This window comes from Megalobrama amblycephala, linkage group LG3, assembly GCF_018812025.1.
Source record: "Megalobrama amblycephala isolate DHTTF-2021 linkage group LG3, ASM1881202v1, whole genome shotgun sequence".
Classification (NCBI taxonomy): domain Eukaryota; kingdom Metazoa; phylum Chordata; class Actinopteri; order Cypriniformes; family Xenocyprididae; genus Megalobrama; species Megalobrama amblycephala.
The window spans coordinates 49,462,201-49,484,933 of record NC_063046.1 but is presented as its reverse complement, the minus strand read 5'-3'; the positions used below and the strand labels follow the sequence as shown (position 1 = coordinate 49,484,933).

Genomic DNA, 22,733 nt, shown 5'->3' with positions numbered 1-22,733 from the left:
GTTGTTCCAAATTTTGGAGTACCACCTGCTAATAACATTGGATTGTCATTTATGCCAAAATAAAAATACAACATAACTAACTTTCCCTGAAATCACTTCTCTTATCCTGTAGCCCTCCAGACTGGCGGCATTTCTTGAAGGACTTGTGAGCTTAGCACTATAATAAAGCCTTAGCAGCATGCACCCATCTTAAGACCACCTGTTAGACTGGCTAAAGAGCAGGCACACGCTGCGGCACCACATTATAAGAGGGAGAGTGATTGGGCATGGGTCATGAGCCATTCTGAAACAGATGAGGAGGAGGATATGCACCCCAGTGTGTCCGCAAAACAGTTTGGTGTGTCTATTACAGACAGATAGAGACCGTCTCTTCTACACACACGCACACTCTACACTGAAGCAGAGTCATGTGCACGTTTTCAAAGAAAACCCATCCATCTGTCCATCCTCCCATTCATCCATTTATGTGCATCCTCGACCCTCGGCCCTCCCCTGCTGTTCTTGTGTGCATTACACTCTAATGCCTCAGCTCAACAAGAGCTTAGGTTCTGGCGACTTTGGAGGGGTGACTGGGCTTAACTGGGCTGAGATCAAATGCCCTTGGATTGAGAAGAGGAACAGCCAGCACAGAGACTTTCATCATCCGTCCACCCTGATCCGCGTTTATGAGAGTTGCTTAAAAGCGAGCAATATTGCCAACACCAGCAGATTATGGTACAAGCACATTAAACTGATGCATATTGATTTGGCACCCAAGTGTGTTTTTGTTTGATTGAGTGTTCATTAATTGTGAACATGAACTGTGTCTAACAGGGGTTGTTTTGAGCGTTTGCAGTCAGTCAGTTTTTAAAAAATAGGCAAACTACTATGTCTTATATATAATAGTCCAGAAATACAATTTCCAGAACTAAGAACTATTCCATTTTAGCAAAAAATAAATAAATAAAATTAAAACCACCCAAATGACATTTGCTTCCATGAATGGTCTTGCACCTTCATTCTTCTGCTTGTGCGGATGGAATATTGTTCTAAAAATAGTCTGACAAAGTTTACATACAGCGCTACCAATGTAGTCCGATTCCCAAACGAATGACTCTTATGAACCAGATCTTTTAGTGAAACAAAAACATGCAGCGCAACCAGAGCAGTCTGATTCCCAAACCAATGTCTCTTATGAGTCGGTTCTTTTTAGTGAATCAAAAATATGGAGAGCGGCTAGTATAGTCTGATTCCTGAAAAAATTGCGCTTATGAGTTTCCTATTTAGTGAATCCAAAATATACTACTCAACCAGTGTAGTTTGATCACAGAATGAATGACTCTTATGTGTCAGCTCTTTTTAGTGAATCAAACACAGCTTTCAAGTAACTGAAACATTAACACTTTGCCAATTTGCCATGGACAATCAAGTCCCATCCACACAATATATTAGCCACAATATATTATATGTTTTTTTATATCACATATAATCTTAAAAGTTTTAGAGGACACACAAACTGTTACATACAGAAGCTGGTTTATTTTGTGTCTGAAAAACCAGCTTGATTTTAACTAAAATGTTTTATTGCACAGAACACTTACCTTCCTCTCCACGGCATTACCAGCTCTGGGTTGATCTTTCGGATGAAATATTCACCTCCAGGTCTGAGGCTTTGGTCCAAATAACCCAGTGGGATGCTTTCTTTTGTCTCGTCCTCTACCGGTTCCTCAGGTTGGGGCCTCAGCACACCCAAATAACGAGGCAGTAAGTTGATGAAAACCTGCAGAATGTTAGATGCCAGGAAAAGCTTTCAGTTTCAAGTAATTTGATGAAGTAATGTGAATAAGATGCTCTTTAAATCAAGATCTGTCACCTTTCGCACCCATTTGGGCATGTGGTGTGTGCTGGGAGTCCTGTGGTGGAGGTTCAGAACCACCACGCTAAGAATGACTGAGAACGTCACCAGGATCATGGTGAACATTACATACTTAACGATGATAGGAATGCCAAGTGATGTTTCTGGGACTTTGTCGGCCAACAACAGCATGAAAACAGTGAGAGCAATGAGGACTGAGATGGACAGAGTCATCTTCTCACCTGAGGGAGAGGTCAGAAAACACATCTTATATACGGACACATTTTATGCCATTAAACCTTTGAATAAGTAAACGTACAAACAATTATTTAATGCATGGGGGCTACTTAAAAAAATGACGAAGACAAAAGACCAGGGTTATTTCCATTAACTAAAACTATTAAAAACATTTCTATTAACTGAAATAAAGGTGAAATAAAATAAAATATAAAAATTAGTTGAAAAACTTAAACTAAACGAAAATGAGAACCGTTGGAAATGAAGTTGAAACACTACAATTATTAACTGGAAATAAATAAAAACTACAAATAAACCTAAAACTAAAATAATAAATTAAATTAAATAGCTAAAAAATTAAAATAAAAATCACATGGAAACTAAAAATATGAAAATAAAAGCAAATTCAAAATATTAATAAAACTATAATAAAAACAAAAACCTAAAATAACAATAATAAATATTTCCTGCATAGCAAAAAAATTGTAGATGTGACACTGAAGACTGGAGAAAATTCAGCTTTGTATCACAGGAAGAAATTACATTTTAAAATCTGTTCAAATAGAAAACATTTTATTTTGAATTGCAATAATATTTCACAATATTACTGTGTTTCTTGTATTTTTGATCAAATAAATGCAGCCTTGGAGAGCATAAGAGACTTTCATAAAACAGCAAAGTTGAGCACAAAACCGCATGGTTTACGGTCATCGTATTGATTTTCTAATTAAAGATGGCCACCTGCACCAGGTGGCAGATAGAAGACAAATATGGCCAGCACGCTGGTGAGGATGCAGGGCACGATGATGTTAATGATGTAGAAAAGAGGCTTCCTCTCAATGATCAGGTAGAAGGTGATGTCCTCATACAAGTCATCCTGGACGTTCTTTCTGCTGGGCTTGTGACAAATCTGCCACTCACCGTTCTCTTAGGGAAGAGAGAGGACTAGTGAGAGAAAAAGAGATAGAAGGAAGGAGAGAGTGTGCCATGTGCCAAGTTGCTACATTGCTTGGCAACCGTAAACAGACTGAAGAATCATTTTTTTATGAGTATTATTATTAATAAATATACATATTGACTGAACACTGACATTCTCGTATCATTTATGACACTGGATAGGAAGTTGTCACTTTTAAAAGGAAGTACACTAACCAGTGAACGCATTCTCATCAATAACTATCTCATGGAGCTCATTGCCATCTTCATCTAGACCGTACTGAAGGTCCACTTCTGAGGAATCATACGTGTAGGAACGAAACACCATTGTGCAGTTCTGCCAGTCAAATGGAAAGTATGCAACCTATGAGGACGGAGAACACAACTGTGAACTACAGTGAAATTAACTAGCAAGTACAACACAAAAATAATAAAAGTTAAAGCTAGGCAATGTTTTTCATAAACACTTTTTGTTATACTGGTTATCCTGTTAGCAGTCAATAATAGAAGTGGTCTAAATATTAAAGGGGATCTATTATGCCCCTTTTCACAAGATGTAATATAAGTCTCTGGTGTCCCCAGAATGTGGCTGTGAAGTTTCAGCTAAAAATACCCCAAAGATCATTTATTATAGCTTTGTCAAATTTGCCCCTATTTGGGTGTGAGCAAAAACACGCCATTTTTGTGTCCCTTTAAATTCAAATGAGCTGCTGCTCCTGGCCCACTTTCCAAAAGAGGACAGACCTTTAACGGCTCATGCTTTGGTTGCTCAACACCAACAAAGTTGGAGAATCTCACGCAGCCAAAATGAAGATTGTCAGTAACGGTGTTCAGCTTTACATTGTTCAAACCGGAGTCGGACACTGATGGAGATACTCAGGAAGAAGTTTCAACTTTTAAAATGCATCTGGACGTTTCTGAACGGTTACTGGATAAATGTATGTAGTTGCTGTGGAGTTGATTCAACTGATCGACTAGCATGTGCCGGCATGTTAATCTTTTGTGCAAAACACGTATGGACGCCCACTATACATACCTGTTTGCCAAACAGAGTCATAAACACCAGGCTAACATTTATGACTGCTATCAAATGCTGTGAATGGTCTAATATTTTTTCCAAAATATCGCTCTGACAGAAACGCTCCTTTTTTAGCAATCAAGCTTGCCAGGGTCAACTTGGAGGCCCACAGAAAAAAATTATTTCTCAGTGGTTGCTATTCTTAAGCTCATGAGACTTAGTTGTGATTCTCATATATCCCTCATTTTAGTATCAATAGAGTTTCAGATGTTTCTCCTAAAATTCCTTAGGATAAATAAGAGTAGACACAACTGAGACATGAGAAATATCTGAGAGAAAAGGATTTAAACTGAGAATGTGGTGGAAGAAACATAGAACATAATCTCTTTATTGTCTTGCTGCAGTCTCTTTCCAGACTCCATCATAGGAATATTTTATTTCTCAGAGCTTGCTCTTTCTAAGCTCATGAGACTTAGTTGTGATTCTCATATATCTCTCATTGTAGTATCAACACTGTCTCAGATGTTTCTCCTAAAATGCCTTAAGAGAAATAAAAGTAGACACAACTGAGACATGACAAAGTTCTGAGAGAAAGGAGTCCAAAATGAGAAACAAGAAATCTCTTTATTGTAAAAATATTTTCAGAGTTTGCCTCTTTTTTTTTTTTTTTTTGATGAGATTGGGTTTTTTAACCTTTAATGAACAGGACAGTAGGATGAGAGACAGGAAACAATGGGAGATATCAACTTTAGCTGGGATTTGAACTTGTGCTGTCTGAGGAGCTGCTGTGTCTCAATGTTGATGTGCTGTCCACAAGACTATGGCTCTGACAGAGCTTTCTCTAAGCTCAGGATACTAAGGGCTGATTATTCTCTTATATGTCTCATTTAGGTATCAGCTTTGTCTTTTGGTGCCAGCTGCATAAACTTAGCAGTCAGTCTTACTTTTCCGATTCAAATTAAACAGATATACCTTTTCATGCAACTGACTTTAAAGGTGCCCTAGAACTTTTTAAAAAAAGATGTAATATAAGTCTAAGGTGTCCCCTGAATGTGTCTGAACGGGCTACTGGCCCTTTAATTCTCGTGCTCCACGCCCACGGAGCTCGCGCTTGCCTTGAACAGTGTATAAACAAAGTTCACACAGCTAATATAACCCTCAAATGGATCTTTACAAAGTGTTCGTCATGCATGCAGCATGCATGCGTCGGATTATGTGAGTATTGTATACTGTTATATTGTTTACATCTGATTCTGAATGAATTTGAGGCTGTGCTCCGTGGCTAATGGCTAATGCTACACTGTTGGAGAGATTTATAAAGAATGAAGTTGTGTTTATGCATTATACAGACTGCAAGTGTTTAAAAATGAAAATAGAGACGGCTCTTGTCTCCGTGAATACAGTAATAAACGATGGTAACTTTAACCACATTTAACAGTACATTAGCAACATGCTAACGAAACATTTAGAAAGACAATTTACAAATATCACTAAAAATATCATGTTATCATGGATCATGTCAGTTATTATCGCTCCATCTGCCATTTTTCACTATTGTTCTTGCTTGCTTACCTAGTCTGATGATTCAGCTGTGCAGATCCAGACGTTACTGGCTGCCCTTGTCTAATGCCTTTCATAATGTTGGGAACATGGGCTGGCATATGCAAATATTGGGGCGTACACCCCGACTGTTACGTAACAGTCGGTGTTATGTTGAGATTCGCCTGTTCTTCAGAAGTCTTTTAAACAAATGAGATTTATATAAGAAGGAGGAAACAATGGAGTTTGAGACTCACTGTATGTCATTTCCATGTAATGAACTCTTGTTATTTGACTATGCCAAGATAAATTCAATTTTTCATTCGAGTGCACCTTTAAAAAGCTATTACCAGGCTTGAAGTAAAAAAAAAAAAAAAAAAAAAAAAAAAATTAGATGACTAACTTTTAAGACTACTCTAAGAAGTTTTTGCAACCAACCCCAGATGTCTTCACTTTTATTTGAGGCGAAACATGCTAAATTGCAGCTCATATTCCAAACAAGGGATTAGACAAGTGTAAGATGTTTAGGCTAACAAATAGGCTAACTTTCTTTTTAACAAATGTAACACTAGTGTACCAGTGCTTCATGGTTGTTGCATAACCTTTTTTTTTTCTTCATTTAACATTGCAAAGTTTGTCTTGTACAATCCATTTTGCATGCATGTAAATATAGGTCGTTTTCTTCTATTAAGTCAAATATGAGAATGCATGTATTGTGCTTGATTGAAATGGTGTGGATGAATGAGATAGAAGCTACCCAAAGGGGAGAGAAAAAAAGTTTCTATATATATATTATGTGGAAGTCTCAGTATCAAAAAATGTCCGTCCAATCATTGTATTCGGTCTGCAACCTGCTCACTTAGAAATCACACGTCATCAGCATGTTCTGTAAGGCTATGCAGAGTTGTAGACAGATAGTCACCAAGCGGCACAAACAAACAGCAGTGGCCTTTTACAGTTCCTCCTGAACCAAAATAACGAGCTTATGCTGCGTTCACGTCATGTCATAGTTACAGTAATTAAGAGATGGCAACCTGTGATGCTCTACTTAGAGCTGTTCACATCCTCAGACTTGGATTTATGCATTTCATTGGCAACACTATGAGTGCCGAAATTAATCTGAGATGAGACAATTTAATGCAGAGATTTTTTGCAGACTTTGATCTGGCTGTGCACATTCATGTGTTTTGGAGGAGGCATGGCTTTGGAGAGCGCTATGAATGGAGGGCGGGATCTCATGCTTTCAAAGGTAGCTTGCCATTGCTAGCCTCTAGTCTCACACCCTAGCTTTAAGCATTTAAATCAGTAATATGCCAACAGTGATTTGTGTTAAGGGAATGTTTAAGGTTCAATACAAATTAAACTAACAATAGTTTCTGGGATTCTGACATTTATAAAAAAGGACATTCGTACATTCAATGCATTTGCAATGGATGTCTACTTTAACTGATCCCAGAACATTCCTTTAATGTGTGAATACTAACAAGTTTACATGTACCTCTATGGAACAGGAGCTGCGGTAGATGGCTGGTGGATACCAGGAGACGGTTCCATCGCTCCTCACAAGCACGTTCACATACAGGGCAACGTCAAACTGACCATCATTACTATTAAACACAAAGAGAACATTGCATAGTCCATGTGCTCTTTGCAGTTTAGATGTTTTAGTATCATTTAAACCAAACAGCTATTTGATTTTGGCTTCTTAATATTTAGCAAGTTCCTACAAACTAATTAAAACAATTATTAGATTGCACTGCAAAAATGTAGTCTTGTCTTAAGTACAAACAACCTTAAAACATGTTACATTTACATAAGATTAAAAGAATTTCAGACAGTGTATCTTGAATATATGTTTTGTTCCATTGGTAGGTTTGTTTTCCATTCATATTAAAGGAATAGTTCACCCAAAAATAAAAATTCTGTCATCATTTACTCAAGTTGTTCCAAAACTGTAGAAATTTCTTTATTCTGTTGAACACAAAGAAAGATATTTTGAAGAATGTGGGAAACTGAACAGTTCTGGGGCACCGTTGACTTGCATAGTATTTTTTTTCCTACTATGGAAGTTAATTGTGCCCCAAAGCGGCCTGGTTACAAACTTTCTTCAAAATATCTTCCCTTGTGTTCAACAGAACAAAGAAATTTATACAAGTTTGGAACAACTTGAGGGTGAGTAAATGATTTTTTTCAATTTTCATTTTTGGGTGAACTATCCCTTTAACAAATGACAAACGCCTTTCACCAACATTCAGTTAAAGAAAGAAACTGTGGCAGGTGTCCTTTTATAAATGCTGCAATTCATGCTCTTCTTGTTTGTCAGTGTGGCATTATATGAGAATGTTCTCACTTGTTGATTAGGTAGATGTCTGGACGCCAAACTTTTAGGGGAGGAATTCGCACAACATCAATGCTGTCATAGTCCACAGGATTCCAAGATAACCTGTAGTCAGTCCATTCCTTGAAAAGAGAGATACAAACATGCATACTGTTTATATATACACACTATCATTCAAATGTTTGGGGTCAGTACAGTTTTGTTTTTTGTTTTTTTTAAGAAGTCTCTTCTGCTCACCAAGGCTGCATATATTTGATCAACAATACAGTAAAAACAGTAATATTGTGAAATATTATTACATTGTAAAATAACTGTTTTCTACTATAATATATTTTAAAATGTAATTTATTCCTGTGATCAAAGCTGAATTTTCAGCATCATTGCTCCAGTCTTCAGACACATTATCCTTCAGAACTCATTCTAATATGCTGATATGCTTAAAGGGTTAGTTCACCCAAAAATGAAAATTCTGTCATTTATTTCTTACCCTCATGCCGTTCCACACCCGTAAGACCTTCGTTCATCTTTGGAACACAAATTAAGATATTTTTGTTGAAATCCGATGGCTCAGAGAGGCCTGCATAGGGAGCAATGACATTTCCTCTCTCAAGATCCATAAAGGTACTAAAAACATATTTAAATCAGTTCATGTGAGTTCAGTGGTTCAATATTAATATTAGAAAGCGACGAGAATATTTTTGGTGCGTCAAAAAAACAAAATAACTACTTATTTAGTGATGGCCGATTTCAAAACACTGCTTCATGAAGCATCGGAGCACAAATGAATCAGAGTATCGAATCATGATTCAGATCACGTGTCAAACTGCCAACGGCTGAAATCACGTGACTTTGGCGCTCCGAACAGCAGATTCGACACACTGATTCATTTGTGCTCCGATGCTTCCTGAAGCAGTGTTTTGAAATCGGCCATCACTAAATAAGTCATTATTTTGGGGTTTTTTTGGCGCTCCAAAAATATTCTCGTCGCTTGATAATATTAATATTGAACCACTGTACTCACAAGAACTGATTTAAATATGTTTTTAGTACATTAATGGATATTGAGAGAGGAAATGTCATTGCTCCCTATGAAGGCCTCATGGAGCCATCGGATTTCAACTAAAATATCTTAATTTGTGTTCCGAAGATGAACGAAGGTCTTACGGGTGTGAAACGGCATGAGAGTGAGTAATAAATGACAGAATTTTTATTTTTGGGTGAACTAACCCTTTAAGAAACATTTCTGATTATTATGAATGTTGAAAATAGTTGCTTAATATTTTTGGGAAAACCATGATACAACCATGTACATAGGAAGTTCAAAAGAACAGCATTTATTTGAAATATATACAGTGCTTGACACTTTTATTAGACCACCTGCCATAATAAAGAGAAAACACAAATATTTTAGGAATCTGTCAAAAACTAACAAATTTATTGTCATTTATAAGCAAATAACAAACTGAAACAACTAAATAGTCTTTATTCACACATAATAACCAAAAAAAAAATTATTTTTATTTTGTATGGCCTACTTTGGCCTTGATAACAGCTTGCATTCTTGCTGCCATTGTTTTATGTACTTTTCAACAGTCTCTGTTGTTACTGACTTCCAAATAGTTTCTAGTTGTTCCGAAAGATTTGCTTTTGATAAAACTTTTGTGCAATCTATCTTTTAATCCATTAAATCCCAACAATAATTATATTTTAGCATCAACTACTGTGAAACACTACTGTGACTAAAGAGATTACACATTCTGAATTCTGTGGATTAACCATTACAGAAACATAAAAAATGATTTTGGTAATCACCAATACTGTTAGTTTAGGGCAGCTGTGGCACAAACCTTACATTGGGTGGTGATATATCGTTTAAACAATGTAAATTTACTGTCACTTTTGATTTCCTGCATCAATGCTGAGTATTAATTTACTTTCTTTGTTTTTTTTCAAATCTTACTGACTCCATATTTTGAATGGTATTGTATATTAAAGGTGCCATCGAACGGTTTTTTACAAGATGTAATATAAGTCTAAGGTGTCCCCTGAATGTGTCTGTGAAGTTTCAGCTCAAAATACCCCATAGATTTTGTTTTATTAATTTTTTTAACTGCCTATTTTGGGGCATCATTAAATATGAGGCGATTTATGCTGTGCGGCCCCTTTAAATGCTGACGCTCCCCGCCCACGGAGCTCGCGCTTGCCTTAAACAGTGCATAAACAAAGTTTACACAGCTAATATAACCTTCAAATGGATCTTTGCAAAGTGTTCGCCATGCATGTGTCGGATTATGTGAGTATTGTAAACTGTTATATTGTTTACATTTGATTCTGAATGAATTTGAGGCTATGCTCCGTGGCTAACGGCTAATGCTACACTGTTGGAGAGATTTATAAAGAATGAAGTTGTGTTTATGCATTATACAGACTGCAAGTGTTTAAAAATGAAAATAGCGACGGCTCTCTTGTCTCTGTGAATACAGTAAGAAACTGTAACGCCTGGATGGATCCGTTCAGAGTCAATAAACTTTGGAGTTTTCAGAACGCTTTTAACCTGGTGAACTTTGTTTATAAATCACTAAATCGGCGCCGGACGGCTGTGACTTTCGGCAGGTTTGTGGGCCTGCGATGGTAAACAGAAAAGTCCAACTTCCTCACTTTGGTGACTTCAAAAGGAGCACCCCCCCCAGAGACTGACCAGATCCACATTCCAACACCCCACACACACAGGGACACACAAAAACACACACACAGACACATATAGAAACACACAATCATACATTTTTGACTGTAAAATACAACTATGCTGAAATACATGTATTTCATGTATGTATTTCAGCATGTATTTTAGGGCCTATGCATGTTTCCTAGTGTTTAAATGAGTGTATTTGTGCTAGTGTGCATTTTAACGATATAATTTTGTCTGTAAACCATAACTCCTTTTCTATGCCTTTCTGACCTATCGAGTTTGATCTCGTTTTAAAGCTCCGGACTCGAGCTATTCATTGAGATATTTCACATAGCGGACAAATGCATTTTTCTATGTGTTTAATGATCCTGTGAAGAACACGCTCCATCTCGAAATCCGATCTGATGGGCATTAAGTATGCAAATTCAGCTAGGATTCCAAACAAAGGAACTTTGCCCGCCAAATAGTGCTGCGCATCTATTGGTCGCTACAATTCAGGAGGTGTGTTAGCTTGGGTTCCATAAAACAACGACACACACCTTCACCTCGCTCTCTTCGCGTTCTGCTCTTCTTCTTTTCCTTTGTCTCCTGACTGACTCACGAGCACCTCGTGCACGGACGCCTCAGGTGACCGCGCTTCCCAACCACGCGCGCAGTTCGGGAGGACCACTTCTTTAGACTCTCTCTCTCTCTTCGGCTAACTTACTTAAGCTTAAACCTCTTTTGAAAACCCCGCCGGAGAAACCCTCTCTGAAAGGACCAACCCAGCCAGGCGCATTGAAACTGCTACACACGGACTTGAACCAATAAGCAAGTATTATCATTTATCTGAATTTGTCTAAACTGATTTCTGTGCTGGCTCTCTCTCTCTCAAAAAGGTTTAACAAAGAATTTGCCATCCTTTGATCATCTTTCTTTCCATGTCTTTTCTTCATTCTCACTCTTGTGTATATATATGTGTATACTTCTGTATATATTTTAGACGTATAATCTCGGTAGCCGTAGCTGCATATATTAAACACTTAATTCATGCTTGATTGTTCTGTTGTTCTTTCAACTGAAGACCAAGTCACTTTAACGTTTTTCGATCGCTTTATGCTTTAGTTATTTTCATGGCCAGAGAATAACTCTGTTTATAATATTCTGTGAGGGACTTAGTTTGCTGGACAAACGAACAGTTTCTCTAAATAATTATTAAACCAGAACTAATCATATATGTAATTGATTATAATTCGTTGTAATTGATTCACAATATATGTTTAATTCCCCATTGGGTCGATATATGAATCATAATTTATTCATAACCTTATGAATTATTATATTCATATTTCATCCATAAATTTATTAATAACCGCTACATTCGTTACAAAACGATGGTAACTTTAACCACATTTAACAGTACATTAGCAACATGCTAATGAAACATTTAACATTTAGAAAGACAGTTTACAAATATCACTAAAAATATCATGTTATCATGGATCATGTCAGTTATTATCGCTCCATCTGCCATTTTTCGCTATTGTCCTTGCTTGCTTACCTAGTCTGATGATTCGGCTGTGCTGCTCCAGACGTTAATACTGGCTGCCCTTGTCTAATGCCTTTCATAATGTTGGGAACATGGGCTGGCATATGCAAATATTGGGGGCGTACATATTAATGATCCCGACTGTTACGTAACAGTTGGTGTTATGTTGAGATTCGCCTGTTCTTCGGAGGTCTTTTAAACAAATGAGATTTATATAAGAAGGAGGAAACAATGGAGTTTGAAACTCACTGTATGTCATTTCCATGTACTGAACTCTTGTTATTTAACTATGCCGAGGTAAATTCAATTTTTCATTCGAGGGCACCTTTAAGTTGGTAACACTTTACAATAAGGTTCATTAGTTAACATTAGTTAACTACATTAGTTTACGTGAACTAATAATGAACTGCACTTCTAAATCATTTATTAATCTTTGTTCATATAATTTCAACATTTACTAATACATTATTAAATCAAGAGTTGTATTTGTTAACATTAGTTAATGCACTGTGAACTAACATGAACAAACAACGAACAGCTGGATTTTTATTAACTAAAGTTAACAAAGATTAACAAATACGGTAACAAATGTATTGCTCAATGTTAGTTAATGTTAGTTAATATATTAACCAATGTTAACAAACAAACCTTATTGTAAAGTGTTACCATTAAGTTTAATGGTCTGTCCAAATGAGGATATCTTTGTTTCCATGTCCCTTAAATTTTAACAGATATTTTGGAAACAAATTTATCCCCAAACCTTATCCTCTTAGCTAAGTAAACATTCTCTGTCTGTCTGTCTGTCTGTCTGTCTCTCTCTCTCTCTCTCTCTCTCTCTCTCACACACACACACACACACACACACACACACACACACACACACACACACACACACACACACACACACACACACACACACACACACACACAGCATCATTCTACTGAGCATCATGAGCACACTTATTTGCTCTACATCAGATGAAAGCACATGAGACAGTTTTAAAAAAAGAAAAGAAAAGACAAGTCAATTTAGGCAGAAAATAAACAGCGGTTAGAAGGGATGAGATAAATGGTCTGCCTCTCACCATATTCATAAACACGTTTGTTGTCATCTCTTCATTCTTCTCGTTCTGCGAGAGAGGAGAGATAGTGACATTAGCGTGGCGCTAACGTGTGTCGAGTGTGGCATGCTGTCACAGTCAGTCCTTCCATATGAAAGCTAATGCTCCATGCATGGCTTGATGCCTCTTGACTGGAAAGCGCTCGTCAATAGGGGACCGAGTGCTAATGTTTCTGTAATGTTAAGGAAATGTTGCTGAAGCGTTGGCTACACGGCCCAGTGGGTACGATAGAGGCAGCTGGGCCGCTGATCTCCAACAGCCTGCTGTGAATGTCACCGAACACAAACTGTGTGAGTGATGACAGAGAGAATGAGAAATGCTTTGGAAAAAAAGAATGAATAAAGAGAGGATCAGTAAGTAATTCCACATTGGCAAGTGTGTGTTTGGACGTGGTTATGTGTGAGAGTTATGTGTATCATACCAAGCTGATGAGCTGTACTAAAGTCATTCCCACTCGGACCATCACTCGCTCATTCCAGGTACGTGCTGGTCGCACCTTCAGGTTGTAATCCTGAAACAAATCCTCCAGTAGCCTCCGTTCAGCTTCAGATGCCCCTGGACACACACAAACATATGCTTGTTTTACTCTAGCATTTAATTAACTCCTTTGCTCTCCTTTATTCTTAAACAAAATAACCCCAGCACAGAACTCTTTTCTGACTTGCAGTCATAAAAAGGGTTTTCTAAGAATGGGCCGACCCATTTCAACACACGGAGGAGTGACTGGCCTCAGTGCTGCTTTTTTTGTCTCCTTAAGACCAAATATGCTGTAGCATTCTAAACATTATATGGACTGAATGTCAGAGCGATGCACTTCTTTACAGTTGATGAAAGCGTTTAACTGACACACGATTGTGAAATATACACCTGTTACTATCCATGATGACATTCAAATAAACGTCCACATACTGCAATGAAAAAACTATAAAATAAATAATTTATTATATACACATATGTAATGTATATGGATCATTGACGGATATGGATGAATAAGTGTAAAAAAACATAATGGAGATATAATTAATTTTGAAGTTTTATTAAGTGTTAGCAATGAGATTGTGGTTTTTATAAGATGGACAAAATTTGATTTAAAATTTGGTTTAACCAAAATTTCGGTTTTACCGAATGACACTTTTGGTTTTACCGAATGACGATATTTTCAAACAATGCTAACAGGCTGATATCTAGCTAGCTAGATAAGTTACATTTTATGTTTAGTACAAGTTTTTAAAATATTCCAACATTTTCCCTGTTTTATAGCGGTTGTACCGAATGACCTGATGTTTCGGGACATGCTAGCTAGCTAGATAAGTTACATTTTAAGTTTAGTACAAGTTTTTAAAATATTACAACATTTTCCCTGTTTTATAGTGGTTGTACTGAATGACCTGATGTTTCGGCACATGCTAGCTAGCTAGATAAGTTACATTTTATGTTTAGTACAAGTTTTTAAAATATTACAACATTTTCCATGTTTTATAGCGGTTGTACCGAATGACCTGATGTTTCGGCACATGCTAGCTAGCTAGATAAGTTACATTTTATGTTTAGTACAAGTTTTAAAATATTACAACATTTTCCATGTTTTATAGCGGTTGTACCGAATGACCTGATGTTTCGGCACATGCTAGCTAGCTAGATAAGTTACATTTTATGTTTAGTACAAGTTTTTAAAATATTACAACATTTTCCATGTTTTATAGCGGTTGTACGAATGACCTGATGTTTTCGGCACATGCTAGCTAGCTAGATGTTACATTTTATGTTTAGTACAAGTTTTTAAAATATTACAACATTTTCCATGTTTTATAGCGGTTGTACCGAATGACCTGATGTTCCGGCACATGCTAGCTAGCTAGATAAGTTACATTTTATGTTTAGTACAAGTTTTTAAAATATTACAACATTTTCCCTGTTTTATAGTGGTTGTACTGAATGACCTGATGTTTCGGCACATGCTAGCTAGCTAGATAAGTTACATTTTATGTTTAGTACAAGTTTTTAAAATATTACAACATTTTCCATGTTTTATAGCGGTTGTACCGAATGACCTGATGTTTTCGGCACATGCTAGCTAGCTAGATAAGTTACATTTTATGTTTAGTACAAGTTTTTAAAATATTACAACATTTTCCATGTTTTATAGCGGTTGTACCGAATGACCTGATGTTTCGGCACATGCTAGCTAGCTAGATAAGTTACATTTTATGTTTAGTACAAGTTTTTAAAATATTACAACATTTTCCATGTTTTATAGCGGTTGTACCGAATGACCTGATGTTTTCGGCACATGCTAGCTAGCTAGATGTTACATTTTATGTTTAGTACAAGTTTTTAAAATATTACAACATTTTCCATGTTTTATAGCGGTTGTACCGAATGACCTGATGTTCCGGCACATGCTAGCTAGCTAGATAAGTTACATTTTATGTTTAGTACAAGTTTTTAAAATATTACAACATTTTCCCATGTTTTATAGTGGTTGTACTGAATGACCTGATGTTTCGGCACATGCTAGCTAGCTAGATAAGTTACATTTTATGTTTAGTACAAGTTTTTAAAATATTACAACATTTTCCATGTTTTATAGCGGTTGTACTGAATGACCTGATGTTTCGGCACATGCTAGCTAGCTAGATAAGTTACATTTTATGTTTAGTACAAGTTTTTAAAATATTACAACATTTTCCATGTTTTATAGCGGTTGTACCGAATGACCTGATGTTTCGGCACATGCTAGCTAGCTAGATAAGTTACATTTTATGTTTAGTACAAGTTTTTAAAATATTACAACATTTTCCATGTTTTATAGCGGTTGTACCGAATGACCTGATGTTTTCGGCACATGCTAGCTAGCTAGATGTTACATTTTATGTTTAGTACAAGTTTTTAAAATATTACAACATTTTCCATGTTTTATAGCGGTTGTACCGAATGACCTGATGTTCCGGCACATGCTAGCTAGCTAGATAAGTTACATTTTATGTTTAGTACAAGTTTTTAAAATATTACAACATTTTCCATGTTTTATAGCGGTTGTACCGAATGACCTGATGTTTTCGGCACATGCTAGCTAGCTAGATGTTACATTTTATGTTTAGTACAAGTTTTTAAAATATTACAACATTTTCCATGTTTTATAGCGGTTGTACCGAATGACCTGATGTTCCGGCACATGCTAGCTAGCTAGATAAGTTACATTTTATGTTTAGTACAAGTTTTTAAAATATTACAACATTTTCCATGTTTTATAGCGGTTGTACTGAATGACCTGATGTTCCGGCACATGCTAGCTAGCTAGATAAGTTACATTTTATGTTTAGTACAAGTTTTTAAAATATTACAACATTTTCCATGTTTTATAGCGGTTGTACTGAATGACCTGATGTTCCGGCACATGCTAGCTAGCTAGATGTTACATTTTATGTTTAATACAAGTTTTTAAAATATTACAACATTTTCCATGTTTTATAGCGGTTGTACCGAATGACCTGATGTTTCGGACATGCTAGCTAGCTAGATAAGTTACATTTTAAGTTTAGTACAAGTTTTTAAAATATTACAACATTTTCCCTGTTTTATAGTGGTTGTACTGAATGACCTGATGTTTCGGCACATGCTAGCTAGCTAGATAAGTTACATTTTATGTTTAGTACAAGTTTTTAAAATATTACAACATTTTCCATGTTTTATAGCGGTTGTACCGAATGACCTGATGTTTCGGCACATGCTAGCTAGCTAGATGTTACATTTTATGTTTAGTACAAGTTTTTAAAATATTACAACATTTTCCATGTTTTATAGCGGTTGTACCGAATGACCTGATGTTTCGGCACATGCTAGCTAGCTAGATGTTACATTTTATGTTTAGTACAAGTTTTTAAAATATTACAACATTTTCCATGTTTTATAGCGGTTGTACCGAATGACCTGATGTTCCGGCACATGCTAGCTAGCTAGATAAGTTACATTTTATGTTTAGTACAAGTTTTTAAAATATTACAACATTTTCCATGTTTTATAGCGGTTGTACCGAATGACCTGATGTTTCGGCACATGCTAGCTAGCTAGATAAGTTACATTTTATGTTTAGTACAAGTTTTTAAAATATTACAACATTTTCCATGTTTTATAGCCATTGTACCGAATGACCTGATGTTTCGGGACATGCGTATGAGCAAGTTAAAACATTAATTTTTCAAATAGTTAAGAGAGAGTTAGTTACTTTGCTTCACAACCATGTGGTCCTTGTGCAGCCAGGCATCTGAATGATGTTACATACTGTCACATGATATCGACCACATGACTTGATCCAAAATGGTCCCTTTATGTTGGTTACTCCGAATGACATCAATAAAATTCATTTTTTCGGACATTCTTTCTCATAACAAAGCAACGACTTCTACATTTTGCACTATGTTAATAAATTATGTTATAAAATCATGCCAAAATAAAAAAATATATATATTTATTACATTTTATGATATTTTAATCACCAATGAAATGGCTGTATAGGCCTTTGGACAGTTAAACTAAATGACTTTTGACACTTCAAACTCTTTAAAATACCTTTACATGTAGCAAAATATAATTAAAACCTTTTAAATTCAATAAAACAGATCTAGTTGTACTACCTTACATACTTTGGATGTCATATCTTTGTTTTTTATTATTATTAAGGCCTTTGGACAAAACGGACGTCATTGACCCATATACAAAATGTATTACTGTACATATTTAATTTACAAACCCGATTCCAAAAAAGTTGGGACACTGTACAAATTGTGAATAAAAAAGGAATGCAAGAATTTACAAATCTCATAAACTTATATTTTATTCACAACAGAATATAGATAACATATCAAATGTTGAAAGTGAGACATTTTGAAATGTCATGCCAAATATTGGCTCATTTTAGACTTCATGAGAGCTACACATTCCAAAAAAGTTGGGACAGGTAGCAATAAGAGGCCGGAAAAGTTAAATGTACATATAAGGAACAGCTGGAAGATCAATTTGCAACTTATTAGGTCAATTGGCAACATGATTGGGTATAAAAAGAGCCTCTCAGAGTGGCAGTGTCTCTCAGAAGTCAAGATGGGCAGAGGATCTCCAATTCCCCCAATGCTGCGGCGAAAAATAGAGGAGAAATACCAGAAAGGAGTTTCTCAGAGAAAAATTGCAAAGAGTTTGAAGTTATCATCATCTACAGTGCATAATATCATCCAAAGATTCAGAGAATCTGGAACAATCTCTGTGCGTAAGAGTCAAGGCCGGAAAACCATACTGGATGCCCATGATCTTCGGGCCCTTAGACGGCACTGCATCACATACAGAAATGCTACTGTAATGGAAATCACAACATGGGCTCAGGAATACTTCCAGAAAACATTGTCGGTGAACACAATCCATTGTGCCATTTGCCGTTGCCGGCTAAAACTCTATAGGTTAAAAAAGAAGCCATATCTAAACATGATCCAGAAGCGCAGGCATTTTTTCTGGGCTAAGGCTCATTTAAATGGACTGTGGCAAAGTGAAAAACTGTTCTGTGGTCAGACGAATCAAAATTTGAAGTTCTTTTTGGAAAACTGGGACGCCATGTCATCCGGACTAAGGACAAGGACAAGGACAACTCAAGTTGTTATAAGCGCTCAGTTCAGAAGCCTGCATCTCTGATGGTATGGGGTTGCATGAGTGCGTGTGGCATGGGCAGCTTACACATCTGGAAAGGCACCATCAATGCTGAAAGGTATATCCAAGTTCTAGAACAACATATGCTCCCACCCAGACGTCGTCTCTTTCAGGGAAGACCTTGCATTTTCCAACATGCTACATACTGCATCAATTATAACATCGTGGCTGCATAGAAGAAGGATCCGGGTACTGAAATGACCAGCCTGCGGTCCAGATCTTTCACCCATAGAAAACATTTGGCGCATCATAAAGAGGAAGATGCAACAAAGAAGACCTAAGACAGTTGAGCAACTAGAAGCCTGTATTAGACAAGAATGGGACAACATTCCTATTCCTAAACTTGAGCAACTTGTCTCCTCAGTCCCCAGGCGTTTGCAGACTGTTATAAAAGAAGAGGGGATGCCACAGTGGTAAACATGGCCTTGTCCCAACTTTTTTGAGATGTGTTGATGCCAAATTAACTTATTTTTCCCTTAAAATTATAAATTTTCTCAGTTTAAACATTTGATATGTCATCTATGTTGTATTCTGAATAAAATATTGAAATTTGAAACTTCCACATCATTGCATTCTGTTTTTATTCACAATTTGTACAGTGTCCCAACTTTTTTGGAATTTGTAATAACAAATAATAAGAATGCATAAACTGTTATAAACACACACACACACACACACACACACTTATATATGTATATGTGTATATATATATATATATATATATATATATTCAGACTATATATATTTCAAAGTAAAGGTCAGTAAATGTTTTTGAAAAAAAAAAAAAACATTTTTATTCAGCAACAATGTTCAATTGATCAAAAGAGAAAGCAAATACTTTTACATTGTTTTTACATTGCCTTTTACATTTCCATTTCAAATAAATTATGTTCTTTTAAACTTTTTATTCATCAAAGAATCCTGAAAAATGCATAATAATAATAAATGTTTCTTAAGCAGTAAATCATCATATTAGAATGATTTCTGAAGGATCATGTATCTGAAGACTGGAGTAATAATGCTCAAAATTACATACATTTAAAAATATATTAGATTAGGAAACAGTTATTTTAAATATTTTACAATATTACTGTTTTTTTTACTGTATTTTTCTAATCAAATAAATCCAGCCTTGGTGAGCAAAAGAGACTTCTTTCAAAAACATTAAATAATCTCACCGACCCCAAAACTTTGAACGGTAGTGTAAATGTGTCAACAAAAATGCTCTCTTCCCAAATCAAAAGGACACACAGCTTCCAGATCTGTATTACCTGTGAGAGTTAGAAGCCAGCAATACAACAAGAACCAAAGCAGAGTCTTCATTTTAAGTACAATCTGTATATCCACAGTTTGGTCCCTTCAGCTAGCACCAGCTGTCACCACTGGCACCATGTACAAACACACCTTAACAAGCTCGCACAAACTCGCATATCCTGGGCCACAGTCTCTGTACTCTCACTTACAGACAGCCTGATGTGATTCTGTTAATTTCGATACCGGTGACAGGGCCGAACCTTTCCTACCAACCCCTGACATGGTCACCTCATCATTTTTCTCCTCCCTGCAACCTGACTTATGAAATGCAGGACTGTGATTGGTTGGGAGGCCAAAGAATTATGGGAGGGAGAAAGGAATGTGTTTGGGCTCTATGGCAGCCCTGGAAGGCACCTGTTGATGGTGTGTGAGAGTGTGTGTGTGTGTGGCAGTGGGGATATTTTTGTGGGAGAACAAAGGGAAGAGGTGGGCATGACTGTTCCTTTCTGGAGGGTGAGATAGGACATCAGTGAACATACTCGCATACACACTGCTCACATACTTTTGTAGGGACTTCCCTTTCACACTTGTTCTCAATATAGCCTAATATATAATAATATTCTAACTCTAAAAATAGCCTTTTGTCATTTTTCAAAATGAATGAAAGTGTAAAAGATGCATTACTATGCCCTTTTAAAAAGTCTTGATTTTGTGTTTGGGCTCTACAAGAATAGGTTTTCAAAACATTTTCCCATATTTGACATTATTGCAGCACCTCTTTTCCCAGTCTGTCAGTAGCGCTCTGACAGCCCCTCCTTCTGAAAAGCACAGTGTGCTCTGATTGGTGAGCTGGACCAGTGTGTTGTGTTTGGTCAACTGCTTCGAGCGTGTTTGAGAAATGTCACACCCCTTACCATAACCGTAAGTTTCAACACACTACTAACTAGGCCTTGCTCCTTTATTTTGATGTGCCTTGGCCAGGAATTATTGAAATGAGGAATGTTGTGACATGTTTGTTCCAGAAAGAAAATGGCTATTCTGCTTCTGCTGACTGACTTCTCCAAATTATTTGTTCACCACGTACAATAGTCTATTGTCATTTCAATTACTTCCAAACTGTGTGAGAGAGACGCAGCTGTGTGAATGCCTCATTTATATTTTCGTGTTAAGCCTGCAATTTTAATGATATTACTATTAAACCACTGTATGTAATGCTGAACGTAATGTATGTTCAGTAATGTAACAGAGCAAATATTAGCTAGTTCTCATAATGCCTAATTTCACCATTACTGGATATGCATTTTTTTAGTATTTTAAATGAATGCAATCACTGAAAGTACCGAAAAAAGCAAAAACAATATTACAACAATAGACAATAACATAACTGCCAACCAACAGGTACCTTTTCACTCAAATTATTATGATGATCATATTATTTGCAATTAAAATGTTTAGACAGACAGATTAGATAGACAGACAGATGATAGAACGATAGATAGAATGATAGAAGATAGAACAATAGAACGATAGATAGATAGATAGATAGATAGATAGATAGATAGATAGATAGATAGATAGATAGATAGATAGATAGATAGATAGATAGATAGATAGATAGATAGATAGATAGATAGATAGATAGATCATTTATTTGAAATAGAAATCTTTTGTAATTGTAATCTATGTAATAATTGACATTGTACAAGTGTCTTTAACACAATACTGTATTTCCAGCAAAGCAGAATTAGGAATATTTCTTTGCTGGTTTCACCACCAAAAAAAGAAAAGAAAAGAAAAGAAAAGAAAAGAAAAGAAAAGAAAAGAAAAGAAAAGAAAAGAAAAGAAAAGAAAAGAAAAGAAAAGAAAAGAAAAGAAAAGACACGAAAAGACACGAAAAGACATGAAAAGACAAGAAAAGAAAAATCTCAAGAAAACCAGGAAAATGTAAAATGATTTATACAGATGGATGTGTGTTACAATGCAAGAATACAGGTTAGTAATGCATTTACAATGGAAGTGAATGGAGTTAATTTTGAAGGGTATAGGGTCAACCAATCAACCACTGCATTGGATGCATTCTGTCAGAAATTGTGTCTCAATACAGATATCAGAACCTGAAACACATACACAGTGGTCAACATAAAGGCATGAAGTTTTTAACCCATCTCTCCACCAGTCTTGTGTTAAAGGTGCCCTAGAATCAAAAATTGAATTTACCTTGGCATAGTTGAATAACAAGAGTTCAGTACATGGAAAAGACATACATTGAGTTTCAAACTCCATTGCTTTCTCCTTCTTATGTAAATCTCATTTGTTTAAAAGACTTCCGAAAAACAGGCGAATCTCAACATAACACCGACTGTTACGCAACAGTCGGGATCATTAATATGTACGCCCCAAATATTTGCATATGCCAGCCCACGTTCAAGGCATTAGACAAGGGCAGCCAGTATTAACGTCTGTGCACAGCTGAATCATCAGACTAGGTAAGCAAGCAAGGACAACAGCGAAAAATGGCAGATGGAGCGATAATAACATGATCCATGAT

General features: G+C 36.2%; 1 protein-coding gene across 1 annotated transcript in view; it reads right to left on the bottom strand.

Annotated features, from left to right (window-relative positions):
* chrnb1l (cholinergic receptor, nicotinic, beta 1 (muscle) like) overlaps window positions 1–21,726 on the bottom strand; it is a 29,305-nt gene extending 7,579 nt beyond the window's left edge. Inside the window, exons 1-9 of the mRNA XM_048185899.1 lie at window positions 20,203–21,726; window positions 13,662–13,795; window positions 13,205–13,249; window positions 7,915–8,024; window positions 7,063–7,171; window positions 3,224–3,371; window positions 2,813–2,998; window positions 1,853–2,076; window positions 1,581–1,759 (exon numbers count right to left, since the gene is read on the bottom strand). Coding sequence (XP_048041856.1) covers window positions 1,581–1,759; window positions 1,853–2,076; window positions 2,813–2,998; window positions 3,224–3,371; window positions 7,063–7,171; window positions 7,915–8,024; window positions 13,205–13,249; window positions 13,662–13,795; window positions 20,203–20,254 — 1,187 coding nt within the window. The 5' untranslated portion in view covers window positions 20,255–21,726. The remainder of the gene's footprint in view (window positions 1–1,580; window positions 1,760–1,852; window positions 2,077–2,812; window positions 2,999–3,223; window positions 3,372–7,062; window positions 7,172–7,914; window positions 8,025–13,204; window positions 13,250–13,661; window positions 13,796–20,202) is intronic.
* Between the last annotated feature and the right edge of the window lie 1,007 nt (window positions 21,727–22,733).